Source organism: Mustela nigripes, chromosome 17 (assembly GCF_022355385.1).
Source record: "Mustela nigripes isolate SB6536 chromosome 17, MUSNIG.SB6536, whole genome shotgun sequence".
Lineage (NCBI taxonomy): Eukaryota > Metazoa > Chordata > Mammalia > Carnivora > Mustelidae > Mustela > Mustela nigripes.
Genome location: NC_081573.1, coordinates 47,607,773 through 47,627,431, shown reverse-complemented (window position 1 = coordinate 47,627,431; position 19,659 = coordinate 47,607,773). Strand labels below are relative to the sequence as shown.

At 38.1% G+C, this 19,659-nt stretch overlaps 2 protein-coding genes across 3 annotated transcripts in view; one reads left to right on the top strand and one right to left on the bottom strand.

The window, feature by feature from the left end:
- GLG1 (golgi glycoprotein 1) overlaps positions 1-19,659 on the top strand; it is a 162,112-nt gene that overhangs the window by 103,943 nt on the left and 38,510 nt on the right. For both annotated transcript variants that reach the window (XM_059383319.1, XM_059383318.1), the window contains exons 3-4: positions 10,735-10,821; positions 14,492-14,707. In XM_059383319.1, coding sequence (XP_059239302.1) covers positions 10,735-10,821; positions 14,492-14,707 — 303 coding nt within the window. The remainder of the gene's footprint in view (positions 1-10,734; positions 10,822-14,491; positions 14,708-19,659) is intronic.
- Positions 13,811-14,180, bottom strand: LOC132005083 (small ribosomal subunit protein eS24-like). The gene has a single exon (XM_059381851.1). It carries the CDS (start codon positions 14,175-14,177, stop codon positions 13,857-13,859), a length of 321 nt encoding a protein of 106 aa, XP_059237834.1. The 5' UTR covers positions 14,178-14,180; the 3' UTR covers positions 13,811-13,856.

Genomic DNA, 19,659 nt, shown 5'->3' with positions numbered 1-19,659 from the left:
ACCTGGTGATTCACAGACCTGTACCCCTGGGGATAAAAATATATGTTTATAAAAAATAAAAAAATTAAGATTTGAAAAAAGAAATAAAATAAGCAATGGATTTGAATAAACGTCTCTCTGAAGAAATATACAGATGGCAATAAGCACATGAAAAGATGCTCGACAACATTCATCTTAAGGAAATGCAAATCAGAATTACAATATATTATATTATACCTATGGGATGACTGTAATAAAAAAGACAATAACAGATGTTGAAAATATGGGGAAATTGGAATCCTCATACATTGCTGGTGGGAATGTGAAATGGTATAGCCACTACAGAAGATAGTCTGGTAGTTCTTCAAAAGGTTAAACAGTTGTGATCTGAACAATCAGTTCCACTCCTAGAGACTCCCAAGATGGTTGAAATCATGTTCACATAAAATTGTGTACACAGGTGTTCATAGAAGCAATAATTATAGCATTGAATAAGTGGAAACAGCCCAAATATCTATCAACTGATAATGGATAAATGAGACATGATAAAGCCATGTAGTAGAATAATATTTGGCAGGAAAAAGGAATGAAGTACTGATAACATGCCACAGTAAAGATGAAACTTGGGAACTGGACACAAAAGGTTACATATTTTACGTTTCTATTTATATGAAATGTCTAGAATAGGCAAATCAACAGAAGATTAGTGGTTGCCAAGGGCTGGGGGAAGTGGGGAGTAGGAAGTGACTGCTACTAGGTATGGCATTTCTTTTTAAAAATTTATTATCATTATTATTTAATTCCAGTACACTTAACATACAGTGTTATATGAATTTCAGGTGTACAACATAGTGAGTCAACAATTCCATACATCACTCAGTCCTCATCACAACAGTTGCACTCCTTAATTCCCATCACGTGTTTCACCTAGCCTCCTACCATCTCCCCTCTGGTAACCATCAGTTTGTTATCTGCAATTAAGAGTCTTTTCTTGGTTTGTCTCTCTTTCTCTCTCTTTTTTCTCTCTTTGCTTGTTTGGTTTCTTAAATTCCACATATAATGAGATCATATAGTATTTGTCTTTCTCTGACTGACTGACTTTGCTTATTATTATACCCTTTAACTCCATGAACTTTCATGTTGGGATGATGAAAGTATTCTAGAATTAGATAGTGGTGACAGTTGTCAAAATTTGAATATACCAGTAGACACTAAAGTATACTTTAGAAGTGTGAATTCAGTAGTACATAAATTATATCTCAGGAGTATAATATAATCAACCCTCATGTAATTACCACCCAGCTTCAGCTATTTGTTCAGATCCATCCTGTGTCATCTCTCTTCCTGCTTACTTCCCCTCCTTTTGTATCATTTTGAAACAGAACCCAGACATCATTTCATTTGTTAATATTTTGTTAAATACCTCTAAAAGATAAGGCTTTATTTAAAAAATAGCCACAATACTGTTATATCTGAAAATGTCATAATTCCTTACTATAATCAGTTAACTAATTAAGGTTCAGATTTCTAACTTCAACACCAATCTTAGAACAGAATTTATTTAATTAACCTGATAATGTGTGGTTATAAAAAGACCAATAGCAGCAAAAATAAACCATTGGGACTACATCAAAATAAAGTGTTTCTGCACAGCAAAGGAAACAATCAACAAAGCCAAAAAGGCATTTCCAATAAAGGATGAATATCCAAAATATATAAAGAAGTATTACAATTCAGTACCCCCAAAATAAATAATCCAATTAAAAATAGGCAGAAGACATAAACAGACATTTCTCCAAAGAAGACATCCAGATGGCTAGCAGACACATGTAAAGATACTCAACATCATTCATCATCAGGAAAATGCAAATCAAAACTACATTGAGCTCTCACTTTACACCCATCAAAATGACTAAAATCAACAACACAAGAAACAACAAGTTTTGGTGAAGATGTGGAGAAAAAGAAACCCTTGGGCACTGTTCATGGGAATGCACACTGGAGCTGCCACTGTAAAAAACAGCATGAAGTTTCCTCAAAAAATTAAAAATAGAACTACCCTATTATCTAATAATCACACTACTTGGTATTTACCCCCCAAAATAGAAAAACATTAATTCAAAGGGATAATACATGCACCCTGATGTTCATAGCAACATTATTTACAATAGCCAAACTATGGAAAGAGCCCAAGTGTCTGTACATAGATGAATGGGAAAGAAAAGGTAATCATAAAAGAATATAATAAATATATAGGAATATTACTCAGCCATAAAAATGAATGAAATCTTGCCTCTTGAAACACCATGGATGGATATAGAGAATATAATGCTAAGCGAAAATAAGAGAAAGACGAATATTGTATGTTCTTATGTGAAATTGAACAAAACAAGGTAGCAAAAGACAAAAAGAAGAAACAAACTAAGAAACAGACTCTTAACTGTGGAAGACAAACTGTTGGTTACAAGAGGGGAGGTGAGTGGGGGGATGAGTGAAATAGGAGATAGGGGGACGCCTGGGTGGCTCAGTTGGTTGGATGACTGCCTTTGGCTCAGGTCATGATCCCGGAGTCCTGGGATCGAGTCCCGCATCGGGCTCCCTGCTCCATGGGGAGTCTGCTTCTGCCTTTGATTTCTCCTCGCTCATGCTCTCTCTCACTACCTCTCTCTCAATAAATAAATTAAATAAAATCTTAAAAAAAAAAAAAAAGAAATAGGAGATAGGAATTAAAGAGTACACTTGTCATAATGAAAATAAAATAAAATGATAAAGAAAAACCACTTCCCAATGGGATACAAGCAGAAAAAAGAGCAATATACATTTTCTTTTGTAATCAGAAAGGCTGATACACATTAGTAGCAGTGAAGAAGTGAAAGAATTCAAAATATTAAGTCCTAATGTCTAATAAAGTGTAAAGGGCTACATCTAGACTGAAAGAAAAAAAAAGAACTACAGCAAACATGATGAAATATTAACAGCTTTCTACCCAGAATTGGCACCAAGACATAGTTAGCTCATGGTCACAGAGATCCTAGCCCATGTGCAGTAGGCTAAGAAAAAAGAAAATAGGTAAAAATTAGAAAGGAGGGTGCCTGGCTGGCTCATTCAGTGGAACGTGAGACTCTTGATCTTGGGGTTGTAAGTTTGAGCCCTGGGTTGGTGTAGAGATTACTCAAAAACAGTTGGAAAGGAAAAAATAAACTAATTATTTACAGATGACATGATTGAGTAGAAAACTCAAAAGAATTTACAGATAGACGATCACTAGATGAATTTAATAATGACCTTGGGTATAAGATCAATACACAAAACTTAATTGTGTTTTTCTATAGTAGTAACAAGCTATTTCTCCAGTGAACTTAAAAGTGACACTGTGGGGGCACCTGCATGGCTCATTTATTAAGGGTTTTGGCTCAGGTCATGGTCCCAGGGTTGTGGGATTGAGCCCCCCCACTGGGCTCCCTGCTCAGCAGGAAGCCTGGTTCTCCCTCTCCCACTCCCCCTGCTTGTGTTCCCTCTCCCATTGTATCTCTCTCTCTCTCCCTGTCAAATAAGTAAATAAATAAATCTTAAAGAATAAATAAATAATCTTAAAGAAAAATAAAAAATTAAAGTGACATTGTGTAGGGGTGGTGCAGTTGGTCAGGCGTCCAACTCTTGCTTTCCGTTCAGGTCATGATCTCAGTGTTGTGAGATCAAGCCTCACAACCAACTCTGAGTTCAGTGTGAAGTCCGCTTAAGACTCTCTGCCCATCCCCCCATAAATAAATAAATGTTTTTTTAAAGTGACACTATTTAGCATATAAAACATCAGATACTTAAGAATAAATCTAATAAAAATGTGTAAGACCTCTACACAGATAACTACAAAATGTTTTTCAGAGAAATTAGAAGACTTAAATAAATGAAGGAATATATATATATATATACTATGCTCATGAGTTGGAAGACTCAGTATTATAAAAATATTAGAACTCTCATTAAGTTGTAGATTCTCTGCCGCCCTTTATTTGTTGTTATTAAAATGGCAAGCTGATTCCAAAATTTATTTGGAAACACAGAATTCCAATAATAGCCAACACAGTCTTGAAAAGAGCCACACACACAAAAATTTCACCACCTGGTTGAAGACCTGATGTTAAGTAGCAATAAGTGATGCAGAATGATAGAGGCACAAGGGTCAATGAGTAGAACAGTGGAACAGAGTGAGTCCAGAAACGATCTATCTATGTATCTTTCTATATCTAGAGACAGAGAGACATTTGAATAAAGAATTTGATCCCTGTTGTACAGGACTCACAGAAAATCAGTTCTAGATGTTTATAGATCTAAATGTGAAAATTAAAACAACAAAACTTCTAGAAGGTAGCATAAAAGAATACTTTCATGACCATGAGATTAGCAAAGAATAAATGGAAAACAAAAGCAGTAAGCATAAAGCAAAAGATTGATAAATTACATTACATTGCATTTTATTTTGTTAAATATAACATTAAGAGTGTGAAAATGCAAGTCATAGAGGAGAAAACATTTTAATACATAAATCTAACCACATGTCCAAAATATTTTAAGAATTCATACAAAGCAATAAAGAAAAGACGAATAGAAAAATGGGTAAGGTAAATTTAACCAAGGAACTAAAAGTGATGTATAGTGGAAACTACAACACATCAGTGAAAGAAATTGGAGACACAAATAAATGGAAAGATACTCCATGCTTATGAATTAGAAGAATTAATATTGTTAAAATGTCCGTATTATCCAAAGCAGTATATAGATTCAGTGCAATGCCTATCAAAATTCTCATGGCACTTTTCACAGAAATAGAACAAGTGATCCTAAAATTTGTATGGAACCATAAAGACCCCCAAATAGCCAAGAACAGTCTTTTTTTTTTTTTTTTTTTTTTTTTTAAGGCTTTATTTATTTGACAGAGATCACAAGTAGGCAGAGAGGCAGGCGCAGAGAGAGAGGAGGAAGCGGCTCCCTGTGGAGCAGAGAGCCCAATGTGGGGCTTGATCCCAGGACTCTGGGATCATGACCTGGGCCGAAGGCAGAGGCTTTAACCCACTGAGCCACCCAGGCTTCCCGCCAAAGAAGCGGGAAGTCTTGAGGAAGAAGAACAAAGATGGAGGCATCACATTCTCTGAATTATACTTACTTAATGGGAAACAAAAGCAGTAAGCATAAAGTAAGCATAAAGCAAAAGATTGATAAATTACATTACATTGCATTTTATTTTGTTAAATATAACATTAAGAGTGTGAAAATGCAAGTCATAGAGGAGAAAACGTTTTAATACATATATCTGACCACATGTCCAAAATATTTTAGGAATTCATACAAAGCAATAAAGAAAAGATACTTTTCTTTACTCACTAAGGGTGTCATACTTTGGGCTTCCCTGATGTGGTGACTGGTACCTGCGTATTTCCCTCATGGGGACCCTGAAAGCTATGACCAGAGGGTTGTTACTGGTGATGGTAGCTCCCATGGCTCTTGAGTTTTCTAAGCCAAGGCACCTTGTGAGTCTTGCCTTCTCACACCTAAGCTGTTATCTGGAGAGAACTTACCTCCAGATGACTACGTAGACTGCTGCCAGGATTTCTGTTGGAGAGTAGTTGGTGATGCTCTGGTGACAAGTGGTTCCTGTCTCCTATTCTTTCTACAGACCTCCAGACTCTAGCTGCTGATTTCACATTTCTACTCTGTCTGATAATAATAATATTATGTATTTCTCAGGATATATGCTCTTTTACATCATCAATAATGTAAATTCTATCTAGCATTGTGATTTATCTATATCACAATATCTATATCAGGAAAAAGCATATTAAAGTTCATTCCTTATCTTCTGTAGTATAAAGCTATTACAGAATATCTAAAACTAATAAGTCAGGAAACAGCAAGTAGTTAATAAAAGTGTAAAGTTAGGGCCACCTGGGTGGCTCAGTTGGTTAAGCATCTGCCTTCAGCTCAGGTCATAATCCCAGGATCTTGGGATCGAGTCCCACGTCATGGCCTCCCTCCTTAGTGGGAAGTCTGCTTCTCCCTGTCCCTCTGCCCCCCCCCCACCTCTCTCTCTGTCTCTCTCGCTTTTGTTCTCTCTTTTAAAAAGTGTTAATTACCCTAAGAAAAAGCTAAAGGAATTTAAAGTATTTGTCTCTGGGGAGTTGGTAGGACTTCAGAAAGGGACTTGTCAGGGAACTGGTCTGATTTTTTTATCTGCATTTATAGAACTATTTGACTAAACAGCTTTGATCTAAAATTTTTGAGATGAATAAAAGAGTAAGTGGATAAAATGAGCTATACAGGCTTTCAAGGAGCTTGACTATGAAGGAAGGTTTTTCCTTCACCATCTGTACCAAAAACTTGTCACTATCCTGACTTTTTCAGATATATCCCATCTTCTCCCATCCAGCATTTCTTGCCTTTAACTGGTCTGCTAACCTCCCCTAGTCTGGCCTTTCTTTGCACTGCGACCAAAGTTGACCTTTTGAGTTCTCTGGTTAAATTGTTCACTGGCTTCCCATTTCCTATTAGATAAACTACACATTCTTTAAGGTAAGCTCTGCTACTCTGTGTCATCTGATCCCTGCTTACAGCCCAGCCCCATCTTTCATTACCTTAACCTAGCCATCCCGAGCTATAGGTGTCCTTAGAAGTTATAATTACTCTTTCTGTCCTTTTTAGCCTTGTACTCCTAGAACCCCAGTCCCCCTCAGTTCACCTGACAAAATTCCTTCGGATCGAGCCCGGTATCACAGTCACTACCTCCCCACGTACCCTTCCTCTACATTCACTGAGCTATGTTCTTCCTTCGTATCCCCATAACATCTCCGGTATGCATCTGGTGTCACATTTATCACACTATATTTCCATTGCTTATTTGCTTCCCAGGCTGACTGTCGCTTGGCTCCCGTGGTTGAGCTCCTTGAATGCTGAGACAGTGGTTTTTTTTCTTCTTCACCCTTCATGTTGTCATCTAGCAAGATTCCAGGTTATAGTAGTTACTCAGTATGTGTCTAGGAGAGGGAGATGGGTAAGTGGGTGGATTCGTAAGTGAACATCTTGTGTTTAAGAAAATTGAAGCTGAACTACATCCTGTTAACCGATAGCACTTAGTGTCAAATTGCAGTTATTTTTCTAGTTGACAGTAACCACTCAACCACTCAGGAGGTCGGGACAGGTATCAAATATGATGCAGGTAATCAACTCCCAAAATCAGGTGTGAATGTATGTTTATATTCTCTTGAAGAAAAGGTACTGGTGGAAACCCGTGTTGAATTCCTTTTGTACTTTCCTTCGTGAAGGAATAATCATGCATTACTAGCTCATACTAAAAATAAAAGACCAGACGTAGATTCATGGTTGGTAAAGGACGGGTGAGGAAGGATGAGGAGGGATAAAACCGCTGTGGGGTTTCTGTTGGGGACGACGAGCATGTCCGCGAATTAGACACTGGTGTTTGCACAACCGTGTGAATGTACTGAAAGCCACTGAATCTGGACACTTCAAAATGGTGACTTTTATAGTCTGTGAATCAAACCTCAAAAAATTAAAAACAAAAATTAGACATTCCAAAGTTAAAGGTTAAAGACATTTCAGAAGCTCTAAGTGATTATATAAATGGCTTTGACAGAAAATCAGTTTCTAGGCCATTACAGGACATCTGAGTTTGTGTTAGATAAAGTAAGGAAGCCCCCTGTAGTTTGTATTTTATAATTTTTCTGTCATTTGTTTTTGTTTATGGGATATCCTTGAGCCGCCAGACAGGATTTCTTTCTTTTTTTTTTTTTTTTAAAGATTTTATTTATTTATTTGACAGACAGAGATCACAAGCAGGCAGAGAGGCAGGCGGAGAGAGAGAGGAGGAAGCAGGCTCCCTGCTGAGCAGAGAGCCCGATGCGGGACTCGATCCCAGGACCCCGAGATCATGACCTGAGCCGAAGGCAGTGGCTTAACCCACTGAGCCACCCAGGCGCCCCGACAGGGTTTCTTTCTTACTTCGCCCTCCCTGCCTGCCTGCTCCCTTCCACCTTCCGTCATTCGTTCCTTCCTTCCTTCCTTTTTTTTTCTTTTTAAGATTTTATTTATTTATTTGACAGAAAGAGAGAGAGCACAAGCAGGGGGAGCGGCAGGCAGAGCAGGCGAGGGAGAAGCAGGCTCCCTGCTCAGCACGGAGCCTGATGTGGTACTCGATCCCAGGACGCTGGGATCATGACCTGAGCCAAAGGCAGGCACCTAACTGGCTGAGCCACCCAGGCGCCTTTCCTTTCTTCCTTCCTTTCAAAGAAGTCAGCCATAGGTCACTCAGTAAGGAATCTTTGGTTTGATGTACACACAGAATACTCTTAATTTAAAAAAAAAAAATGTTTTTAGAATACTCTTAATTTTAAAAGAAGAATGTTGCTTTAATTTTAAAATACAAAAGTTAGGAGTACCTAGGTGGCTCATTTGGTTAAGCATCTGCCTTGGGCTCGGGTGGTCCCGGGATCAAGCCCCCACATTGGGCTCCCTGCTCAACAGGGAGTCTGCTTCTCCCTCTCCTTCTGGCCTTCCCCTGCTCTTGCTCTCTCTCTCTCTCTCTCTCTCTCTCAAATAAATAATATTTTTAAATATTTTATTTATTAAATTAAAAAATAAAATATAAAATGTAATCACCAAGTAGTACTGACTTAATTCATAGATAATTGTAAAATGTGTTTGTCTAAATTCTAACCTTGTCTTTTGAATCACTGGATTCGTCTTTGCTTGTGTGGAGCCAGGAGGCCCAAGATTCCTTCAGTTAGAACTAAGTTTCTCCTATACCCACATTCTTAGTTTGGCCTCATATGTCCTATTGGTTGAACTTGTCACTCATTATGGTATAAATTTATTTTTTTGTTCATCTATTTAACAAATATTTGTTGATGTCTGTGTGTTCTGTCACTCTCTCTTATAGGCACTGGGCATACACTGTGCTGAGCAAAGCACAGCTCCTTTTAGAGCTTTTGTTATAGATGGTGGCCAGTGTTTTTTTTCTAAAAACTCACTTATTGATGGTAGTTGAAGGGTTAGAGCTTTTTGCTGGCTTGCTTTTTTCTTTAGGGGGGAAGAGAAGAAATACTACTCATCCTTCATATTTTATTTATTCACAGATTTTTTTTTTTTTTTCCAGTACTCCTATATGGAATTAAGTGCTTATTTCTGTGTTGTTCCCAACGCAGGTGATATAAGCCTCTGTTACACTTCTAAAAAAGCAGATCTGGCGGGGTGCCTGGGTGGTTCAGTGGGTTAAAGCCTCTGCCTTCAGCTCAGGTCATGATCCCAGGGTCCTGGGATCGAGCCTCGAGTCGGGCTCTCTGCTCAGTGGGGAGCCTGCTTCCTCCTCTCTCTCTCTCTCTACTTGTGATCTCTGTCTGTCAAATAAATAAATAAATAAATAACAACGAGCTCTGGTCATGTCACTCTCTTAATTTCCCTTCAGTGACTCTTGGGTTGAAGTTCAGACAAGGCTTACAAGGGTTGTCAGAATCAGTCTTCCATTGAACTTTCAGTTCCTCTAACATGCTCTGTTTACCTTTTGGTGAGCTTTCTACCTTTTGGTGAGCTTCTATGCATGCTGTTTCATTTACCTAAAACAGTCTTCTCCCTCCCCCTTTACTGTGGCTAACGGCTAATCTCTCAGGGTTTCATCTTAGATAGCACTTTCCATAGTACACTTTACTTGACTAAACTCCCCAACACAGTCCGGGGTCCTCCTCCCCTGTACTGCTGGGATACCTTGTATTGCTCACACTGCTTGCCATTGACCATAGCCACCACTGGATGGTGTAGTCTTTTTTTCTTTCTCCTTTTGTTTTGTCCCCTAGTTCCTAGTACAATACAGACTCAAACATGTTTTTCTGTTTCCTCTAATAGCCTATGAAGACCTTGAGTTCAGACTGTGTGTGGTATAGTGCAAGTGCTAAGCACACGTTTCAGTGCATCAGTGAGTGAGTGATTGTATTGTTTATTCTTGGAATATAGCCAAGAGAAAGGCTTGGAGCTGCATCTCTCTCCCCCATTCTCTTCATGTTCAGCATCATACAAAGTCTGTGCTCTGCCTCTCCATCTGAGCTAGGTGTAAGGGCCATTTATGCTACTTTTCAGAAATTGAATCATACATTGAAAATTGTTAAGTAAATCTGCAAAAGGTATGGTAAAATTCAGCACTCATCTGTAAATAGTAATGGCTTCAGATAATTTAGAGTTTAAAACATGTTAAAAAACAGTTGTGTAGAGTAGACCTTACGGAGTATGTGTCAAGACAAAGGAGGGTTTTAAAGGAATGAAGATAGATAGGCCTGCGTACTAGACGCTTGGCATCTCCCCTTTATGAAACTCATCTGTGGAAGCCCTGTGAATTGCGAAATCTGTGAGTAAACCCACTAAGTCTGAGCTTCTGGGTTAAACTTCTTGATTTAATAGAATTTGGCTTATACAACCTTGTTAATGTTTTCTCTGAAACCTAACCAGAGATTTTTTCTTGAGTTAAAAAAAATTGTCCTTAAGTGGAAAAAGAAGTATGCCTGAATGGTAGTGTTTTATTTTGTCTGCCCATTTTTTCCTTTTATCTGTAAACATGATGACATTTTTATCTTCCTTTTCTTTTCATTAACTGAATATGCTTTATCTGACTTTGTATAATGGACTTTAATCACAGTAACCAGCGATGAAAAATTTCATACTATTCTAACTGGAGTTTTTGTTTGTTTTTTCTTTTGTTCATAGTTGTTGTGGAATTACAAGCTGAATCTAACTACAGACCCCAAATTTGAGTCTGTGGCCAGAGAGGTTTGCAAATCTACCATATCAGAGGTAGGTTGTAAAAGATTTTTGTGGGTATTTAATGACTTAGAAGAAAACATTACATCTCTTGACCTGGCCAGTCATTAAGGGAGGAATGACTGGACTCAGTTACTTTTCTTGGAATTCCCATCTGTCTTGGCTGAGAGAGAAGCCACAGTGGCGGGATGTGTAATCAGCCTCCTTTTTGTTAATGTTCACCTATATTTATCTTAGGCTGCTGTTGATTCAGACAGATTGAAAATCGGGCTCCGTTGATCCCCAAACAGAGGACACAACTGCTTCTGTCATCAGTGCTCCACTCGTACTTTTTGCAGTCTGCTGATGTCTGAAGCTTTTCAGAATGGGTCTCCCCAGGAGGCCTGTAAATGTTTCTAAGTTACGCAGTGGGTTCAATTGAACCATAGAGGCATATGCTTCAAATAATAGGAATTGACATTTAAAAAGTTTGTGACAAGAATTGTGTCTATTGTTATAGATGGGTGTTGAGTATAAAAACAAAAATAATTAATGAAAATGTACAGCATTGTACAGATGCTAATTGGGGAAAATTTTCAATTGTCTTGGTTCAGTGTGAACTACAGATAGTATGGTTAGTTGTATATACCAGTTTGATTGTCATGTGAGTCTATCCAGATTCATCAGAATAATTTCCCTCTTCACTGGCTTATAAAAGACACACACACACACACACACACACAACACGTATGCATAACTGGCTTTCTTATAATGTGTATGTAATGATGGTCCTCTTGTAACCTTTTGGGGTATTGTGGTTTTGTGAATGATTTCAAGTAAAAATGAGAATTCATCCCTTCCTAGAGGGAGATTATACCGAAGTCAGGAAAATTAAATATCAGGAAGAACATAGTTGCCAACAAAATGTTTTACTTTACATCTCCTTCTCTTGCAATTCTGCTGGCAAGGAGAAAAGGAGTATCACAAGAATACCTGCAAACTGCAAACCAAACTTTCATTTACCCTCCATTTTTTAAAAAATTTCATTTATTTTTTGACAGAGACACAGTGAGAGAACACAAGCTGGGGGAGTGGGAGAGGGAGAGCAGACTCACCGTGGAACAGGGAGCCTGACATGGAGCTCCACCCTCAGACCCTGGGATCAGGGTCTGAGCTGAAGGCAGAACACCCAGTGACTTAGCCACCCAGGTGCCCCTCTCCATTGCTGAGCCAAATACTGCTGGCTTTCCTCCTGCTTCTTGTCAAAAATAGTGATGGCAGCACTGCTCCCTGACCACTTCACAGTTTACTCCTATTCGTGACATGTTGATGCCTTAATATGGTGTTTCTTGCTGTTAATCATAGAAATTTTCTTTCTGTTGTATTAAGCTTCTAGCCAATAGAATGATTGAATAAAAGCATCAACTTTTAATTCAAACACTACCCCCTGTCCTAATTGATGATGAACTGAAATGCAAAGAGGTACTACATCTCTGTGTTTCAGTAAAATCCCAAGAGATTAAAGCTAAATATACATTTATGTTCTCATTGGGACTCCAATTTAAAATGTGCTCCTGATTTTTCTTCAGATCTGTAAACTATTGATTGCCCAGTATAAGAGCTGTAAGAATGCTTGCACTTCACTAAGTTTTAAAACCCAGGCTTCTGTTGCTAGCTCTGTGTTCTTATACAGGCTTTTCTTTGGTTGAATTACAAATGCTGAGATTTTTTCAAACAGCTATTCCTCCTTTTACTTGTGAAACTTAACTCTATTTTGCTCAAAATCAAAACAAAAGCCTTTTCCTGGAAATACATTTATTACCCTCTTTCTGGGCGTCTCAAAACAAAAAACAAAAAACCCTCAAGGTTAAGTTGAAAGAGTTGCATTCATCTTGACTGTGGAAGATCTCTCTGCCTCTTGAAGCCAGAGCAAGACTATTTTCTTAAATTCTCAAGTTTGCTTCTTTGAAAAGTAAACACCATTTTCTGTCTTGAGTTGAGTGTTTCACTTGGTTTGGATTTGATACAAGGACTGGACGTAGAGAGACCCAGGGGGCTATAGGATAGTGAGTGTGTGGTATATTCTTCACCGGGCACCTTTTGGAAAGGGAGAGTGTATTTGTTTTTGCTTTCTGTGTGTATTTAGGATAGGTAGTGTGATAGTAGAGAGTGGTTACTCTTGGTTTCAAAAAGCCAATAAAACATTTTCTTCTTGTTTACATTAAAAATAAACATTTACATTTGGGCCCCTTACTCTTGTCAAAACTATCATTTTTGTTTGTTTTTAATTTCTTCAAATGCAGTAGGATTTTTCCAAACAACCTTCCCTGTTTTATAATTCAAGTTTACAACCCATTAAGTAGATTTTACTTTTTTGTGCCTGAATTTCAGCTTTTTTTTTTTTTTTTTTGGCTCATTGGCTTCATTCACACGTGTGGTTTGGGATGCACTTTGCCAGAACCCAAACCATGTGGAATTACGCTGTGCTTGATCCAGTAGAACATGTGTCTAAACCACCCAAATTAGACTTACAGTGGCCTCCCCTTTCTCAGACTTCTTCCAGACTGCACTGAGCATCATTTTAAACATGTTTCTGTTCCAGACCATAGTGGTGAAGCTGGGATTCTACTAAGTTCAAAAACACATGTCTAAATCCACAGTTAATTTAGAACATATTAATGTCATGTCGAGAAGTAATATTATGCCTTCCCGCCTGCCTTCTCTCAGCCATTAGGTTTACCTGACACTAATAGGGTGCTGTGTAGCTTGGCTTGGGACATGCCCCTAGACTTCAGTTCTGCACCTGTTTTCCAGAGCTGTTTCCCAGATTAATCTCCTCACTGTCCATTGCATTCTTTGCATGGATAAAGGGACTTCTCAATAGAACCATTCTGAAGCTATAGATGTTTTTTTTTTTAACATTCTTAGTTTATTAATCCTCTCATGAAAAATCTGCACAACCACCACAGATAAAGCCACTGCGGCATCTTTACTCCTTCTGTTGTCCAGTCTCCAGCTCACTTTTTGCCAGCACCAGCATTGGCTTTTGCAGTCCCCCTGACTTTCTTCATTCTGTTCTTGCGTTCTTTTCACTGATTTCTTGAGGTCTTTTTCTTCTCATACAGACCATATCTTGCAAGTCTATGTTTGGGTTCATTTTTCTTTGCATAATCCAAGGAATCATAAATCATGCTAAAGCCACTTGTCTTGCCACCACCAAAATGGGTTCTGAATCCAAATACAAATATGACATCTGGTGTGGTCTTGTACATTTTGGTTAGTTTTTCCCGAATTTCTGTCTTAGGTACTGTTGTATTTCCAGGATGAAGGACATCAATAACCATTTGTTTGCACTGAAGTAGTCGGTTGGTCATGAACTTCCTGGTCCGGATAGTGACTGTCTTGTTCATGATGGCGGCTTGAGCTTCAAGCAGCCGGAGAGCTGAAGCTATAGAAAAGCTTTTTAAAAAAATTATATCTCAGTAAAGCTGAAATTCTAAAAATTTGTTGCCAAACACATTAATCAGATATTTCCTAGACCCCACAACAATCTGAATAGGCATGCCACTATTTTCTTTATAACGAATGTATTTCTAAGTGCTTTCCTCTTTTTCTCCCAAATATCGATGGGAAATCAATAAGAGAATAGCAGACATTCGCTTTTGTAAAAAGTCGTTTGATAGAATAAAACACTTGTGTAAAACAGCCACTTTCTTTGGAGCAGATTAAAGAATGTGCTGATGAACCGGTTGGGAAAGGTTACTTGGTCTCCTGCTTGGTGGATCACCGAGGCAACATCACTGAGTATCAGTGTCACCAGTATATCACCAAGATGACAGCCATCATTTTCAGTGATTACCGTTTGATCTGTGGCTTCATGGATGACTGCAAAAATGATATCAACATTCTGAAATGTGGCAGCATTCGGCTTGGAGAAAAGGTATCTACTCTGTTTATACTGGCTTCACCAAGGGATCCTATGAACTTGATGAATGAAAAGTTTTGTATATCTGGCATGGGAAAAATTTAGGCTGGAGGTGGCCTTAAAGTGGAGGTCCAGTCAGCCGCAAGATCTAAGGCTAGTTGACCCGTGAATGCATTCCATCTCTTTATAGTATTTCAGTACTATCTGGGGAAGCAGAGGAATTAACATCAGCCAAGAGTAGTAAATACTAAACCAGTTGCTAGTTACCTGTAGCGTTCCCTAGCAGAGCATTTTGTTGTTTTGTGGACAAAGTAGTTAGAGTAGCAGAGACTTGAGTTGCCTAACCTTTCTCTGCGTGTACCTATTTGCTGCTATAAAAAAATTACTTAGTAAACACCTTGGTATAAAAGAAGATTTAAATATTAGAAAAGTTTAAGTTATATGAAGGTACTTCTGGCTTGTGAGAAGTAAGATACTCTATAAATGTGATTTGTTGCTACTTTTATCTTATAAGAACTAGTTTTAGTAAAGACAAGAAGGAAAATACCTAGTTGACGACTTCTGTCTTAATTATGTTTGGTCTTATTTTTGTTCTTGTGAGTCTCTTGTCTAGAAGGTCACAATGGAGGTTTGGCTAGGTTTATTCTAAATCTGTTGGCTCAGCAAAATGAAAGAAACTCCTGAGAAGTAACAGATGCTGGGGGAGAGGTGGTCTGAGGCATATGTCTGACCTCAGCTATTATTTGCCACTGCTCATTAATCTGCTCTTTAGGAAATATGATGAAAAATAAAATCCTTTGTCTCTTTGCCCTCTATTTGTTCGTTGCCCCGTGGTTTGCTGGCTTCTGTCACTGACAGAGGGTAAGGGGCATGGTGTTGGAATACTAGAGCTGCACATACCAGTTTGGGTGATGGTTTTAGTGCTGGTTATTGTCTGCCTGTCACCAAATACCCTTTCCTTTATACCAGCACAGGGCTCTGGCCCTCTCACAGGGTACCTGTGGGTCAGTTTTGAGAGCACTGTGAACTTGGCATAGAGCTTTTGGCAGCTTAAGAAAGACCAGTTTTAATAAAGAAGGCAGATTTCTTCCTTCCCAGCAGACTCTAGAAATGGCACAAAAGCACTTAAGCTACCCTAATAATTCAGGAAGCTCTTCTGATTTTATTTAGGGTGTTAGAGATCATGTCCAATTCCGTATCTCATTCCTTTTAAAAGCTTCACATAAGTGTTCCAAACACCTTTTTTTAGGAATCAGTAATGACACTTCTCCATATTTGTGATTAGTGGTCCACACTGTAGAGTAGACCATTACAGTTCACCTCTTTTTGTGGTAGTTTTTCCCTCTTGACACCAAGATAGTCACTGGTTAGCTTCCCACTCGCAATCTGAATTATCAGTACAAAACCTGCTTTCAACTGCGTGTTTGAGTTACTAGGGTTTATTTAGTGCCAGAAACGATCACAGAAAACAGTAGTACTAGAGCCCAAGAACTGGACAGTGAGGATTGTCTGCCCAGCTTCGTTAAAATAAGAAAAAAAAAAAAGGTTTCTGTGGATCATCAAAGTGCACATTAAAAAAAAATTTTTTTTTCGATGTTCCAAGATTTCATTGTTTATGCACCATGCCCAGTGTTCGTGTAATATGTGTCCTCCTTAATACCCACCACTAGGCTCACCTACCCTCCCACCTGACAAAATGCACGTTTTTGTCATGTTTATCTTATGCTACAGGTGAATTTCTGTTTATACCAAGCCTCTATCCTAGCACAAAGGCTTTCTGTATTTTGGGGACAGTAAGATAGATTCATGCTTGCACTCTTGAAAAAAACATGTTCCTTCCTATATAATCCATTTTGGTGCTACAGCCATGTTTAAAAGTGAGGGAGGCATGTCCTCAGCCCTTCCTGTCTTTTCTAACTATAGTTTATTTCTCTGAGGCCAGTTATTTAGATTTGCAGATTATCCTGAAAAGTAATGAATCAACTTCTTGCTTGTTGATTTCAAATTTGGCACTGAAGCTTGCAAACTCCTCTGTGACTGGCTTTGAACTGACTTCTTCCAAAGGTCAGAGGAGGGGGTAATAATGGCTAATGTGTTTGTACCCTGCTTCTGGATGAATGTAAAAGAGTCATGGTGTCAAAATTATGATTTTTTTTCAAAATGTTAATATACATAGATTTGAGAGCAAAGACTATATATTAATAAAATTTTTTCTAAGTAAATACAGTTAAAATGACAGATCTTCAAAAGTAAAAGTATAAATGCATTTACATCATCTGAAGAAAAGGTACAATGTGCGATCCAATACCGGAACTTAATTCTGGACATGTCCTACATTATTACTACTTTTAGACTTTTCACTTGGTAGTTCTATAGTCTTATCATTCTGTGCTTTTAACTGGCTACGTTGAATATTTTGGACAGTTTTTCTCTCCTTCTGTAGTGAGAAAGATCACAGAAGACACCAAAAATACTGAACTAGAGAGTGGTTTATAACAGAGATGAAAACTGAGTTCTTCCTTTTTGGGATTAGTGTTATTTTTCTCTGTTCCTTAAACAATAACAACAAAAAAGGGCAAGGTTTATGGGGAAGAAAAGAAATATTACCTATCAAATTGCTAAAAACTGATCAGGACATTTTGTAGTTTTAAGAAAGACATTTGTTTCACCACAGTACAAGTCCCTTTTAAGTCCATTTATAGGATCATTTGTTATTCCTATGTCAAGCCAGTGAGTGTATCAATAACTTAATCTTTTTTAATCTAAGTAATTTTATTTTCCTCGAGGTGGTGTGCCCGTGTGTAGTTTACCTCCCTTGTTTTCATTCTTATTCAGTAATTAGCCATACAGTCTTGTCAAATATTTGCATACGTTTCAGTTACATAACTAAAATGGGCTGAACTCAGAGACTTCAGAGAACCAAGAAGAATTCTTGAAGTATATTTATTTGAAAAAATTATCTAAAGTTAGCATGAATAAAAACATCTAATGGAAATGATGATATGGCCTAGCACCAGTATGTGTTGTACAGTTGCACAGTAATTATAATTAAATTTCAGATTCCCTAAGGGATCTCAAGCCACAATGATGCTCCCTTTATTTAAATCCAAGAAGAAGCATGTGGAACCATTAAGAAATATAATAGCCCTAAATAGATATTCTTACTGGTGACACATTTAAAACAGTTACAGACCCTAAGAATACAGGGAAACACTTAGACTCATTAAGTGGAAATTAAGTGGTGCCAGGACTAACAGCTAAATCTGAATTGGGAGTTGACTGTCAGATTATTGTTTTATTATTTTCAACCCCTTTTATATGATTTTTTAAAAATATTTTATTTGTTTATTTGACAGAGATGACAAGTAGGCAGAGAGGCAGGCAGAGAGAGAAAGTGGAGGAAGCAGGCTCCCTGCTGAGCAGAGAGCCCAATGCGGGGCTCAGTCCCAGGACCCTGGGATCATGACCTGAGCCGAAGGCAGAGGCTTTAACCCCCTGAGCCACCCAGGCGCCCCTCAACCCCTTTTATATGATTAAGACTTATTGCTAGCAGCCATTCAAGTGAGTTTTCATGGGCTACTAAACCTTGGTGTTGGATATTGTTTTGTTGTTTTATAAACTAATTCATGTTTATAATAATCTTTTGTATGCCATAAATAGTAAGTGCCTGATATGTTTCTGTCGAAATGTTATCATGTTTGTTTTTCCTTTGGAAAGTGGAAATGCATACGCCTTGCTTAAGTGGGCCATATTCAGACATACTTGAGTGTTGCTCATAAATTAGGAAAAAAAATTAAGCCTTATTCTGGATTTCTGGGGTTTGTGTTGACTCTTCTCTCTGACCTTTTTAGTCACTCAGAGTTTGTTTATCTTGTTCACAATTGCCCTCCAAAATATCTTTTTGGTCTTCTCAGGTTTTTAAATGCAGTGAATAGAATCATACAACTAGTGCTCAAGGTTCAGGTGCAGATAGAGGACGGGGGCATGAGAATCTGCTAGTAGAGTGTGCTTCCTGATCCTTTTTGGGTCAGCACACTTTTTTGAAAATTTAATGAAAGCGGTGAGCCCTCCTCAGGAAAAATGTGTAATGCCCACATAACAAATTTTAGGAGTTCTCTGGAACCCCAAGGTTTAGAAAAATAAATGATGGATTGTTAGCTAGGCCCCTTACCTTCTGCAACCCAAGATGAGTCGGTAAACTCCTTTAGGCCTGTGTTGACTCCTCTGCGCAAGAGATACCGCAGCTCTCACCCCTTTCCACAGGTATCAGAGAGAACATGGACGTTTTCATGGAAATACTTAGAAATTAACGTGCTGTCAAACAAAATGCATTAAACAAAGCTTAGGGGGGAAACTACATACAACTTTTGTTATTGTTGAATTTTTGCTTCAAGTAGATGTTTCCCTGCCTGGTTTTGGGACTCTTTTTATTACCTACAGATGATTTCGTAGATAAAGTATTTTACCAAAACAAGATGGTGTGTGCGTAAATAAGAGATCACATATACTTCTGGCTGCTTTGGTTTGCTGTATTTATAGTTACAGCTTTCAAGTGTTTAAAGCATGTCTTCTGAGTAGAGCAGATTGGGACTCTTGAGTAGAAATATTTAGGGGAAATTTCTCATATTTTGAGTGAATGAATGCTTGTGGTTGCTATGGGGCTAATGCAATATACAATTAAAGATAATTGGATGGTTTCAAGAAAGCTCTCAAACTCAGTTTGTATAAAAGGTGGTAATCTCATTAAATCGTATTAAGATAAATCTAACACATCAAAGCGAGTATTACGCTACAAATTGTACATATAGGGGTCTTTGTGGACAGCATAGAGGAGAAAAATGAGAAAGACATCTCTAACATCTTTTCTCAATGGATTTTATGGTGGGTTTGTTTTGTTTTGTTTTGTTTTTTCCACATGACTAGAAGCATTATTGGGGAAATACCTCTCACCCTTTGAGGTTAATTTA

Bases quoted from the DNA above. Each gene is read 5' to 3' on its own strand.
- LOC132005083 (XM_059381851.1), bottom strand. From the start codon at position 14,177: ATGAACAAGACAGTCACTATCCGGACCAGGAAGTTCATGACCAACCGA.